We start from the raw sequence: 13,787 nt of genomic DNA on the forward strand, positions 1-13,787 counted from the left end.
AGCAAGACATGGTCTCAGCTTCAAGGCTGGAGTTTTGCCCAGGGCTCAGTGCTATCAACTCCCATGGTCATTCCCCCCCCCCCCCATCTATTTTCTTAAAAGCCTCAAATAGAAGAGGTGTGCTCAGCTAGGAATGTCTGGGCCCCGGTTCAAGCTCAGTGTGCTTTTAGTCTCTTGAGTTGGCTGCAAAAAACCTGAACAGAGACCTCCTGAACCCCACAGAGCCAAAAAAAGAGGAGGCAAAGAATAAAATGTCCCTGATTTCTGTTGAAACTCTTTGAAAAGAAAAGCTAGCAGCAATCTCTCAAATCCTTGGAGACAGCAGCACTGCTCACACCCCTTGGAGGCAGCCAGGTCATAGCAACAGCCAGGATCACTCCTCCTCACCAACCCGGCCAGGAGCAGGGCAGGGGTCAGTACATCTGCAACAATCTCAAGCTCTGTGCTTGGCTGGAGCGCTGCCACCCTCCGCCTCTCGCAGAGGGTGCAGATGGCACCTACCTGCTCTGCCGCAGGAGCTTCAGAGAGCACCAGCTTTGTCCTGCCCTTGTTCCTTTCCTGCAAACCCCATCCCTGGGGGGGGCAGGGAGCACCCAGGCCAAGGCTGATGCTGCTTCTTGCGCTCTGCTCAGCACAAAGCCAGCCCCCAGCCTCCTTGCATCATTCCTTTTGCTTCTTTTCATGACCCAGCCATGGTGGCAGAATGGGGCCCAGTTAAGCATTCCCAGCTAAGGTCTAATCCATTTGGCTATTTTTAAAACCCCATCCTCATTCCAGTCCTTTGTGCCCAAATGCGGAACAAAGGATGAGCCATGCTTCCCTTGAGCCCCCCTGTGCAGAGGGGCCGCTCTTGACTCAGGCACTGACCCTACAAACTCCTCAGTGTGACAAACATACTTAACAAAAGGCAACAGCCCGGTCCCCCAGCGCAGTGGCCGTGGGGACAGAGCAGCAGAGCTATGATGGTCCCCTCACACTGGGGATTTGCCCCAAACTTTATGGGTGGCTGCTTCATCTCTGGTGCATCCTCCCCATGCTTACCCCAGCCTGCTTTCACCCTCTGCATTGCACTTGCTGCCGCAGGAGTGCAGTGCTCCCACTGAGCCGGGGGGGCAGCGCTCTCCCTGTTTCTGCTGCAGAGAGGGGAATGCAAGAGCAAGGTATAAATATCCACAAAGATTACCGCTTGCACAGCGCTCTGCCCTGGGAGAAAGTGTTGAGTGTCACCCGCAGCCCGCATTCCCTTTCTCTCCGCTCCCCGGCTGCCTCTCCTGTTTCCAGCCCCGGGTTCACAGCCTCCGCAGCCAGTGCTTTCATTTCATTCCCCCTCCACCCCCGTTCCCTCTTGAAAGGGAGAAAATAATAGAGCCTTTGTTGGTTGCTGCGGCGCAGGCACCGAGCAAGGAGCCGCACAGGGGTAAGGGGCTGCCGGGCACAGCTGCCTGCCTGGATTATGGCATTCCTGCACCTTCGGCTCAGGACAAGTCAATCCTGCGCCCCATGGCATGTAAAGGGACCCTGGGCTTGCTGACATCCACAGAAAAAGGAGCCAAACGAAGAAAGTCTTCCACACCCACACTGCTGACTTCCCCCACTTTTATGTAAATTAATATTAATAGGTCCTCGAGTTCAGTTTCTGTACAGATATATACAAATAGGAAATAGTTTCATATTTACATCATTAAGTTAATTAGGCTCTCTAAAAAAAAAAAAGAACAGCTTTCCAAATTAGTGTCGTATGTACAGACAGCAGAGGTGAGCTCACGTCCTTGGCGCGGTCACATTGACAGTGTAATGTACACTAACCATTACCCCCAGTCCGACAGGCGGTTGGCCCCACATGGGCCAGGCACAGACAGTCAGCGGGCACAAGTGTTATGAGCAAAACGATCCCGCTCCGGACTTTTCTGGTCTCCGGGACCCGGCAGGGAATAGTGCTTGTTTCTCATGAGGCACACAAGTACCACAGGGTCAATTTGTGTAATGTACACTACCAGCACTCTGTGGATCCCATGGAAGGCACGAGACCGGCACAGATCTCGTGTTTGAGTTGGTGGATGCTCTGCACGGCTTCTCCCAGGCGCTCCTCGATGGCACACACCTACAGCAGCACGAGGCTGGTCCAGCCCTGGAGGGGCTGAGTCTTTGTAGAGCCCCAGTGTGAGCAGACGGACCCAGCCCATGATCACACGATGCTGGCCAGTTCTGTGTTGTCCGACTCCGAGCTGCTGTTACTGTCCTCCCTGAGGGTAAACGGTTGAGGATGAGACATGGGGTGAGCCATGGAGCAAGCCCTGTGTCCAAGCAGACCTCTGCCTTGGAGCATAGGAGCCTCTGCAGGGTTTGAGAGGGACGTCACCGCCTTGTGCAGTCCCCGAATGACTTTTCTTTAGCAACTGGGGCGGGTTCCCTGTTGATCTCAAACACTTCACGCCATCTCTTTGGAAGTCAGGATTGGAAAAATAAGCCAGCCCTTCCCTCACCCCACCACCCACGGGTTCTGGAGGATTCCTGGACAAGTCACAGTGTGTCCCAACCCGTCTGGGCCTGATTCTGCCCCCACACACCCCACTGGGTGTGCTTGTTACCTCCATAGCACAAGCTGACACTCACCTTAAGTCCTGTAGGGCTTTCTTGTTTTTCCTCCGTTTCTCCTCATCAATGGGGTACAGCTTGAAGAGGAGCAGGCCCAGCAGGATCAGCCCCACAGGCACAGCTGACACCAGCATCTTCAGGGTGAAGTTCACCTCGCTGGGCTGGGAGCAGCCCCGGGTCTGGTATCCTGCAAAGCTGCAGACAGAAAGGGACCTTCAGGCAAAGAAAGCTGAGTTTCTAGGAGGTGAACCTGTCCCTGCAGGGAGAGTCTTGGAGCCACAACTGGATTTAGACCCCCCCACCTCCCTCCCAGCCCTTCAGGAAGCAGAGATGCCTGGATGCAGAGGTGCATGGCTTGCCCCCCTCCCTTCCTCCTTCCCTGCCCCTCGGCTCCCATGCAAGAACTCACTCTAAGCTGAGTGTGGAGATGCCCAGGGAGACCCCAGAGGTGAACTTGGTGAAGAAGACATAGAAGGAGAAGAAGATGGCTTCATGGCCATGTGAGTCGGGGTGCTGCAGCTTGAAGTCGTCTATGACATCTGGGAGCATGGACCTGTGTGGAGAGCAGAATGGTAAACACGAGGACAAAACCAACAAAGCATCTCCTCTCCCTGCTGAGAGGATTTCCCTCCAAGAGCCCCATCTTAGGCTGAAAACACTGCAAAAAGGCCACCCAAGGATTTATAACCACTCCAGCAGGCCCTGGAAGCACCTTGCCCAGCTCTTGGGCTGCAGCACTGAGAGCACCAGGACCTTGCACTCACCAGGGCAGGAGGAAAGCGGCTGCGACGCTGATCCCAGCTGCAACGGCCACGATGTAGGTGACGATGAGGTTGCTGTCCAGGACAGCCACCATGATGAGGAAGGGGATAGCAGACTGGATAGGGGACAGAAAGCAGGTTGCGTCAGGAGTGCCTGACCCAGACTGCTTGGCCTTTCCCCTTCCCTCCCATGCATGCCAGCCCCCCGATGGCAGGAACAGCCTGGGAAGCAGCAGTGCAGCCTTCCTCCCAGAGCCCTGCAGTGGCCATTTCTGCTGGCCTCGGCTACATCTGTGACAGTACAAGTAGCAAGATGAGAGACAGGCACCAAATCAGCCCCTGCCCAGCTCCAGGCTCTCTCCGGAGGACACAGCTCTGCTCACCCCATGTGGGAAACACCATCCTCATGTGCACCTCTGCGCTCAAGGCGACCCACTCACCGAGATGCCCACGTAGACAGCAGTCTTCTTCCCAAAGCGGGTAAGGAACCACTGCCAGAGGGGAATGGTCAAGGTGGCCGAGAGCTATGAGAAGAGAAGGGGCAGTGGTGTCATTTGCTGGCCAAGGCTCTTATCTGGGGTAAAAGCTCTTCCCAGCAAGGAGCGGCTCCCAGACACCGCCTCCCCCCATCATATTTCCAGCTTTTCTAGCACCTCTGATTTCCACACGCTCCTGGGGCTGGCACACAGCCACGCTGCCTGCTCCTGCCCTCACCCCATCCCTCGCCTGCCTCCGCTCCCGGGAAGGAGAGCTCGCAATTGGAGCAAGTGTGTGGGGCCACCTCCTCCCCAGTGCAGAGCACTCTGGTACCCAGCACCACCATCCTCGGGGCGCTTGGCAGGTGCCAGCGCACCTGCCCAAAGAGAGGGAGGACCTGACTTGATCCTCGGTGCTGGCAAGGGACCTGATCTTGTCACCACTGCCTGCACAAAGCGTGGCCAAGAGCCAGGCTCCGTGGGGACCTTGGCACCTTGGGCCTTTCCACCCCATCAAGCAGGGAGGGTGGGAAGGGCTCCCAGGGACGAGGCAAGCTGGAAAGGGCTCTCAAGGAACTGTTTACTGCCAGGAAGATGGAGCAAAACACAGAGATCCTTTTCTCGAGGCGGGGGGGGAAGGGAGATAAGTGGCAGGATTTGGACAAAAGGCCCCCACTGCTCCTGGTCTCCCCCATCTCTGGCCGCCTTCACACGGGAACAAAGGCCTTGCTGTTCCTGCCAACTCACCCAGCCTTTGCAGGGCATTTGGCAGCTCCTTCTCCCTTCCCTTCTCCCGGGGGACCTTCGGTCACTGTCCCCACGGTGGACTATTGCAGCCCCACGGTGTCCCTCCCCTCAGCCCACAGAGCACCCATCCCATGCCAGCTCCTGGGGAAGAAGACCCAGGGGATCCCATACCATGTGTCCCACCACAGTCCCAGCCCCGAAGGGCTCCAGGATGGGGCTGTACGCACCATGATGGCCAGGAGAATGTTCTGGAACTCATTGCGGAAGCCCAGGGTGTAGGTGCAGAACAGGGCGAAGTTGCCCTCCAGCAGCTGTGGAGGAGGCAGACAGTGGTTATTGGGGGATGGACACCCCAACCACCCGGAGGCACGCGCTCCTCCTCACAAAGCTGCACTCAAAGTGCGAGCAAGGGAAGAAAGCGGCCATTCACTGACCCATCCAAGGTCATAAGGCCACATCCTTCTCTGCCTGGGGCAGCTCCGGCTCATTGAGCTGCCGCCTCACATGCTCCCAGCCCACCAGGATCCTTTTGGGCCCCACGCTGCTCGTCCCCCGGCCACCTCCAAGCTGCACTGCTGCTGTTCCCGCTCCCTCATCCAAGCCCAGCTGTACTTACCATGAAGGCCAGCGAGGTGAAAAGGAAGCCAGCAATGAGCTTGATGTAAGCACCGTGGTTCATCACCAGCTTCAGCCCCTGGAAGAAGGAGACAGGCTCATCCGACTGGAGCTCAGAGGACTCTGGGGAGCAGAGCAAATCAGCCCATCGTTAGACCCACTGAAACAGCACCCTTGGGTGCAAGGGGTACAGTGCCTCATGCCTGCTGCTGAGCACCCAGCACAAGCCCCTGTCTACCTAAAGCATCCCACCCCAAGGGAGTCAAGGCAAAGCTTGCAGGGACTTCCCTGCCCTCACACAGGGCGTCCCTCCACCCCACGGAGGGGAGGGGATGGCCTGGCTGATTCGCCCAGGATAAAGGGGAGGGAAGGAAAGGGAAGGAGCAGAGGGAGGGAAGGACAGAAGCTACTGGACTTTGGATGTCACCTCACCTCAGGATGCCCTAGTTGGCACCAGCAACCTTGGCCAGACAAAACTGCAAGATAATGTTTATCTCTGACCATGCAGAGCAGTGAGCTAAGTCCTCAGAGCTGTGCTGTAATGCACCCTGGAGATGCTCTAGCCTCCTGCCCACAGTGCTGCCCTTCTGCAGCGCCTTCCCCTGGCCCCCATACCCAGACCTCAGCTCTACCTGCCCCTCTCCTCCAGTGCTTGACCCACAAATGAGGGGCCGAGAGCTCAGCTGTGCTCCTGAGGAGCCCCTGGCAGGAGCCATAGCATTTCCATGAGTCTGGAGTATTCCATCATGTCTCAAGCCTCACCTCTCTTCTCCTGCACGCCCACCGACAGGATCACGGCGCAGAGGATGTAGAGTCCCCCGATGACCCCCGCAGCAATCATGTAGGCATTTCTCTGTGCAAGAGGAGGGAGCAGTAAGGGAGGGGGCTTGTCCCAGAAGCCAGCCCAGTCAAAAAGGCACGGAGAGTGTGGCAGGGGCTGCCAGCAGCTTACTGTGTCCGTGAGTGACCCGGTGTCATGGGTCATGTTTAGCTCCTCCATGGCCACCGAGGAGTTGGTCTTGCCAATGAAGAGGGGGCTCTCGATGCAGGGAGTAATCACCTTGCCCACGATCTGGCCCTGGATGGCAGTGCCCAGCACAGTGCCCAGCACTTCCACTGTCATACCTGGAGGGAGAGGCCAGAGGGACTGAGCACCCAGGGCATGGATGCAAAACCCTTCTCCACAGCAGAGCCTCCCCATCTGCAATTCATTGCCCTTCACCACAAGAAATGAGCCAGCCCAGCTCTCCTATGGCTTCCTCCAAATTGCCAAGTGATAAAGCCTCTGCTACACAGGGCAGGAGTGTCTGCTGGGGAAACTGAGGCAGGGAGCAAGGCCAAGACTTGGTCATGCTGCTCCCACTGCTGTATGACAGAGCAGGAGGAAAGACTTGGGAGCTCAGATCCCCCATTGTCTGCTCTAGGCACCTGGCCATAACAAGGACCACCTCCCCATCAGCCCAGCTCTCACCAGACTAGACAAGGACTTTTGCTGGAGGAGCCAGGGAAGAGGAATGGGAAGAGCTGGACCAGCTGCAATTCAAGCCCTGAACGATGTTCATCACACACCATCCTCGGGGCTGGGTGTGATCAAATGAGCCCTTCCAGCAGGGCATCCGGAGGAGGATCATGCCCCAGCAAGAGCTGCAGCAAAAAAGCTGAGCACCAGCTGCCCCCCAGCCATGGCAAGGCAGGGAAGGAAATACTCTTACGGTAGGCGGTGGCAGAGTCCCGCTCGCTCTGCTCCCTGCTGATGAACATGGTCAGCGCCGAGTAGGGCACATGGAAGCACTGCAACGACACGAGGAGAATTAGCTCAGGGATAGGAACCTGCCCCTATGCATGGCTCAGCAGGGTGAAGGCAGGGATTCATCCTCTCCATCCCTCGCCCACCAACCCTGATGTGTGCAGAACCCAACTCACCGTCACAAGGGTCTGGAAGATGCAGTAGAAGACGAGGTACCACATCACTTGGCCTCTGGAGATGTCCGGCACAAACCAGATGAGAAAGTAGGAGGTGACGGCAAAAGGGGTGGAAAAGATGATCCTTTGGGAGAACACAGTGTTAGTCTCAAGGGCACAGTGCCTGGGTAAACCTACCAGCCCAGCTCTCCCTGCTGCCACGTGGCCAGTGGGGTTCAGGCATCTGATTTTGGGGGCTCCTGAGCTGCCCTGAGGTGGCCCACCCTACCCCAACACTTCAACAGGAGGTGGTTGCCACAGGGGTGATTCACACCAGGCTGAAGGCAGCAGCTCAGGTCTCACAAGGTGGAAAGGGGAAGAGCTGACTCAGACTTCCAGGGAAGAGCTTTATTTGCAAAACCAGACATCTCTGCTTCAACAGCAGCGACCGATCTGCTCCTGCCTTCAGCTTCCACCCCCAGCCCCAACCTCTCCCCCAGGCAGCACCACTGTGTGTTCAGCGGGATGTAATCGCCTCCCTCATCCCGGCAAGAGCTGGGGAGCAGCCAGGTGGCACGGCCCCACGGGCCCAGCAGACAAACACCTCTCACCAGCTTGGCTTTGCTGCCAGCCCCCGCCCTCCAGCCCTGGTCCTGGGGTCACCCCTGTTCTGTTGGCAGAGATGGGGCAAAGCATCAGCCAGCAACAGGCTGACTCCTTCTTCCACCCCTGCCCAGCTTCCCGGAGCTGCAGACCCAGGGACACGGGATGCAAAGCGCAACAGAGGATCGGAGGGGATTGCTCAAGCACTGGGCCCTGGCAGCAGTCCCAGCAGGACCAGCCAGTGAGGGCGATCGCAGCAGGAATTCACCCAGAGCCTCTCTCAGCTTCACCCAGCTGATCTCACAACCCCCGTCCTGCTGCAACCCAGCCGGGGAACAGTTCTACCCTGCACCAGCAGCCTGAGGACACCACGAGCACCCAGGACACCCCACTACTCAGGAGAGGAATTCCTCCTCCTGGAGGGAAGTGAGCCAGGTGTTAAGGTTGCATCCACATCTGTTTCAGAGACTGTTTTTGCTTGGGATTTTACAAGCTCCCTGCACTCCACAATCTACTGGACAGAGGCTACATCCTGGAGCAAAGCCAGCAGAACCGGACACGGGACAGAGCCATGCACGGTCAGGGCTGGCTCTCCGCCGCTCTACTGCCAGGGTACAGCGAGATCTTTCCGTCTGGGCTGACATACAGGACGCAAAGTTTAAATTTAAAGGGCGGGGGGGGGGAGGGAGGTAGGAAGCAAGTAACCAAATCTAGAGGCATTGCAGAGGATCCAACACATGCACATTTTTCCATGCACACGTCACCCCGGCAGGGGGAGGAAAGGGGCGAGCCAGCTCCAGCCACTCCTCTCCCACGCTCTTATCGCTGTACGCATACGTGGAGCCAAGGGAAATTTTGAATGAGTCACCGCAACCGCGCGGCGGGAACCACGTCACGCTCGCCATGGGCGCCAGCACGTGTACGTCAGATATGCCAATCCCCCGTGGGCCCGGCACAGCACCAGGATCAGGGTGCTGAGCCCTGGCTGGGGCTGACTAGCAGCTCCTGGCATTGGCACACGAGTGACTGAGTTACCCCTGACCGAGGCCAAGGGGATTAAGAAGCTCGGAGGAGGTTGCCGTGACGCGCTCGCCCGCTCATTGGCCACAGCGGGATGGTGTGTTCCTTTGTGCCATGGCTCACACACCCCTTCCCAGCCGGCAGTTAACTGCAAACAGCTGCTGCCCCACAGAAGGAAGGTCAAAGCTGAGGCTCTTCAGTCACCAACACATCAAGGAAAAGTTTAGTCACCGGGAAGTCTGGGGTGGTCAAGGAAACGGGGACCTGCTCAGGGCTGGGGACAGAGCAGGTCCCCGAGGACAGAGAGGAGGAAGCAGCTAGTGAATGAGTTGCTGGGACAAAATGTGACAAAAAGTCTTTCAAAAAGAAAACTGAAAGGGAGAGAGGTGATGGCCCTTGGGAAAGGTCTCCTCTCCCTTCCGAGGGGCCAAAGCAGCCCCAAGCTTTGAGCTGAAGCCACCAGCAGCCATCTGGGGCTCAGCCTCATGGACCAGACCCTTCAAAACCCGGCAGAAACTCTGGACCCACACACACAGAGGGGGTTACACCTCATGGGTGCTGAGGGTTGGGGTTAGGCAGCAGCCTCTGAGACCACCCCGCAGCATCTGCAGCTGCTGGCTCTGCACGCAGGGAAACTGAGGCAGAGAGCAGCTCCACAGCCACACCAGCCCGGAGCTGTGCAGCCCCACAGAGCCGGCCCCACCACGGCCAACGAACCCTGAGATCGGGAGGTTTAAACTCAGCTCAACTCCATCCAAATTGGACTCAGCCAGTTGCCCTTGAGCCATATACGATAGCAGCAAGCTCCTTGCAGCCGGCTGCCCCAGCACTGCTGAGGGGCCCAGCGCAAGTCAAAAGCTCTGGCTAATTTTAACGAAGCAGGAGCCGTTTGGAGGAATGCAGCCACTCCATCCCCACCCCCTGCCTCGAGGATGTGAGATTACAGAGAGCGGAGCTGTGGCAGCCATCCGAGCATGCACAGCTATCCCGCGCAGCCCTGCCTGCACGCCCAGGCGGCTCCGCACAGGCAGCCCTGCTCTAATCTCCAGACCCCAGACCCCACCACATGTGCGGCTGCGGAGAAGCTATTTCAGGCCATGCGTAGAACTTTAACAACAGCCGACCGCCACTGCTCAGAGCTATTCCAGGAAAGTCGAGAAGCTGAGGGTATAATCTGTGGGGGGAAAAGGACTGCGTCCCTCTAATTCCACTCCCCCCATGCCCACCCTCTTCGCTGCATTGTATTTCAGCAATCCCACAGGCACCCAGGACGTGGGTTATTTTAGCACAGGACATGCCACCATGTCCACACTTAAGCATTAGCACCCTGTGGTGCTCCCTGTCCCGCACAGGGGCTGGCATTTATGGACATCCTAAGTCTGCTCTGGGTGTAGGCACTTTGAAACTTCACAAACCCCATCCCATCTACTCCAACTCCCTTTGGCACCCCTTCACTCAGAATCCTGCTCCCAAGGGCAGCAGAAGCACTCACGTGCGGACACCCAGATCCATGACAGCTGTTTTCCTGCCCGAAGAGCATCCTCGTGACTGTCAGTCGGCACTCCACCACCATGCACCAACCGCGCACACCCCCGTCCCTCCTCCCTATGGGTGTGACGCCACCTGCTCTGCTGGCAATGTGGCCCTGCTGCCAGCCAGGGCTCAGCAACTGCTGCGGGAACAAAGTCCAGCATCGGAACGTGGCATCAGGGCAGCTCTAAGGGAGGCTGGAGCTGCTTTAGGCACAGTGACACGGAGGACAGAGTAACAGGCACAGACGTGAAGCCCCAGCTGGGCTTTTTGGGGCACTTGGCACCTCACCTGAGTGAGACAGGGCATCAGCACGTCCTACCCTGCAAACCTCATGCCAAGGGACACCCAAAGCTGACTGGAAGCACTGTGACACATCAGGCAGGGATGCGGGGTGCTACAAGCGGCTCTTACCAGGGTATCAGACGGCCAAAGCGGGTCCATGATGTTTTGCTGATGAAGAAGCCCACCATGGGATCTGTGATGGCATCCCAGGCTCGCCCCACAAACAGGATGATGGAGGCATAGAAAGGGTCCAGCTGCCAGAAGATCTTGTGTCAGAACATGCACCCTCGTCTGCCCTTCCAGAGCTCCTCAAGACCTTCCCAACCATACTGTGACCCCATCACCATTTGGAAGCAGGGGAGGGCTCCCTCGGCCTCTCCCCTGTGTTCAGTGGGATTTGAGGCACAGTGACCCAGTCCCTCCCAGCGCTGCCCCACCACACTCTTTCCACACCAAATTCCCACTGTCTTGGAGCAAAGGTCCCCAAAACCCACCCCACCGCCAGCACGAGGGTACCCCCTCGGGCACTTCTCCCTCCCCATTTCACGCCAACTCAGAACGCTGTGGGTTTGTGGCACAGATCCTTCGTCCCACAGAACGGACGCCACCGGCCCGTTTCTCGCCCGGGGAACCCGAGTCACGGAGCCCACAGCCCTCGGACCGAGGCCCACGCAGGACCGCGACTCCCGCGTGACCGATACCCACACGCACCCCGCTTCCAGCGGGAGTCGGGGCGCCGGTAACCCCCGGGCGCGCCCGTCCGCCGGGCAAAGCAGCACCGGGAGCTCCGGCCCCCCCCAGCCCCGGTCCCGGTCCCGGCGCTCCCCCCCCCGCCCAACCCGGTCCCGGCCGTACCTGCGCCACGTCCAGGAGGTAGATTTGGAGGAAGAAGCCGAGGGCGCAGCCCGTGATCTGGTAAGGGGCCCCCCCGACGGCGTAGCACAGTTTGCTGCACACCGACAGCCGCTCCCGGCTCTCCTGCAACCGGGCTCGGTGTTAGTGCGGCCGGGAAGAGCTCCCCCTCCCCGACCCGATCCGATCCGACCCGTCCCACCCCGAACCCCCCACTCCCCCCGCGGCCCGGAGCTCACCCTGCGGCGGGGCTGGCGGCAGGCGGGCGGCAGGAGCCCCCCGGGCCGGGCCCGCTCCGCACCGCCGCCCCCGGCCATGCCGTGCCCGATGAATGGGGCCGCGTCGCCGCCCGCGCGGGCCTTGTACCGGCAGCGCCCCGCCCCGGGAGGGGCCGCGCCCACCCCCGCCTCCCCGGCAGCGGCCTCCTCCTCCTCCTGCCCCGGCCCTTCCTCCAGCCCCCAGCCCCTTCGCTCCGGCCCCGTCCTCGCCCCATGTGTCCTCTGTCCCTCACCCCTCATCCCTCATCCCTCAACCCCCCATCCCTCCATCCCTCCGTTCCCCCATCCTTCCATTCCCCCTTTCCTTATTCCCCCATCCCTCTGTCCCCCTGTTCCTCATCCCCTCATCCCTCAACACCACATCCCTCTATTCCCCCATCCCTCATCCCCCCACTCCATCTCATCCTTCCGTCCCTTCCCTTCCTGCGTCCCCCCTTCCCTCCATCCTCCCTCCCCCAGGTGTCCCCAGTGATGGCAGAGGCTGAGCGAACACTGTGTTGCCCTACGAGGGGACAGGGCTGGTGGAGGCATCGTCACCCTCCCTGTTCCATGACTGCCCAGTGACACCAAACAGTGAGAGCTGAGGACTGGAGACCCTCAGTGCCAGCCCCAGTGTGGCCCCACTCTCAACCCTCCTCCATGTGGGCCCATTGAAGGGGACAACAGCTGCACAACAGCTTCAGTGGGTGACAGTGGCTCCCAGACCCCAGCACCTCTCCCTGGGCCACCTGCAGTGTCCCCTGTGCCGGATGGCCATGGGGACATTGATCCCAGAGCCTCTCAGCTGTGCTGGGTGCTGTTTGCCCACCGGCGGGCTCACGTACGCCTGTGCTGGTGCTGTGACACCACAGTGACAGCCACCAACTCCGCTTGGCTCAGGCCACCAGAGTTCAAAGATCACCCTGAGATGTGCTGCCAGATGGGGCTGCATAGTGGAGCCGAGCCAGCGGGACCAGTGTGGCACCCAGTGCCATCACCTAATTGCCACTTGGAGCTGGACTTGGAGCTGCCCTTACATGGGGACAGGGACAGGCAGCTGGCACCGAGCAGGGACCTGGGATGCAGCAGAGCCCAAGCGGGCACTGAGGATGAGCGGTGCGGGTGGACCCTGGCATGGAGTGGTGGTACAGCAGTGGCACAGCAGCTCCAGGCAATCCCCAGTTACCGGAGCACTGAGCTGGTGTCACCACTGACTCAGTTTCCGGCCCCTCGTAGATGTGCAGTGGATTCCCCCGGCACTGCCACACACCACAGCCCTGCGCCCCATCCCACTGGGTGCTCAGGGATGCCACCCGCCGGGGAAGAGGGCCTGTGCGAGGCTTCAGGCTGTCCAAATTTGTTCAGTGACACAAAATACCTTGAAGCAAGAGGGGAGCAAGGTGTGGGTGATGCTGCTTGCGCAGCCGGTTCGGCAGAGACCCGTCTTGGGCCCCTCACCCCGCTGTGCCATGCTGGCTCGGGTGCATCTGGCACCAGGCAGCCCCAGAGCGGACACCCCGGTGCGAGCTGGAAAACCCCTAGGTTCCCCAGGAGAAAAAAGCGTGGTATCAGGGTTGGGCTTGTACATCTGCTGGCACACTTGTGTAATGAGTTGGCCGGGCTCTGCCCTCCCTGAGCATCAGAGCTTGGGAGATTGGGACAAGCATTGTGACCCTGCACTGAGGTGAGCAGCTCTAAGTTTAAGGGGTCTTGGTTTCGGGGTCTGTGCTGCCTCCTGTGCCGGGTGGCCCAGAGGAGTGTGTGGCAGTGCCATGTAGCTTTGGCTCACTGCTGGCTCTGGGTGCTGGCACAGAGCAGAGGGCCCTGGACAGCTTCTTGCTGGCAATTACTGCATCCCCAGGCAGCATCAATGCAGCCACTGGGGACATCCATGCGAGTCTGTGTCCCTGGGGACATCCACACCAGTCTGTGTCCCTGCCTGAGCCCAGACCTGCATCACCCCCAAAGCACAGATTTGGGTACCCCAAAATGCTCTGTTCCCCTGACATGTATAAGGAGGGATCTTCTTCTCATCTGCTGGGATGCATGTTTGGGTCAACACCCTGCAGGCTTGGTGTGGGGCCCTTGCTCTGTGCCTCAGTTTCCCTCACCACAGAGAAGGCCTCTCGCATGGGAGCAGAGGG

General features: G+C 59.2%; 1 protein-coding gene across 1 annotated transcript; it reads right to left on the reverse strand.

Moving 5' to 3' along the window:
* Positions 1-1,579: 1,579 nt before the first annotated feature.
* MFSD2A (MFSD2 lysolipid transporter A, lysophospholipid) lies at positions 1,580-11,479 on the reverse strand. The gene is made up of 13 exons (XM_082494323.1): positions 11,390-11,479; positions 10,664-10,788; positions 7,118-7,241; positions 6,907-6,985; positions 6,147-6,319; positions 5,957-6,047; positions 5,196-5,317; positions 4,807-4,890; positions 3,797-3,880; positions 3,360-3,472; positions 3,005-3,148; positions 2,614-2,790; positions 1,580-2,243 (listed from the first exon to the last, which is right to left on the reverse strand). The coding sequence occupies exons 2-13, from the start codon at positions 10,720-10,722 to the stop codon at positions 2,186-2,188; spliced, it is 1,308 nt and encodes a 435-aa protein (XP_082350449.1). The 5' UTR covers positions 10,723-10,788; positions 11,390-11,479; the 3' UTR covers positions 1,580-2,185.
* Between the last annotated feature and the right edge of the window lie 2,308 nt (positions 11,480-13,787).

Source organism: Vanellus vanellus (assembly GCF_965231255.1).
Source record: "Vanellus vanellus genome assembly, chromosome: 22".
Taxonomy (NCBI): Eukaryota; Metazoa; Chordata; class Aves; order Charadriiformes; family Charadriidae; genus Vanellus; species Vanellus vanellus.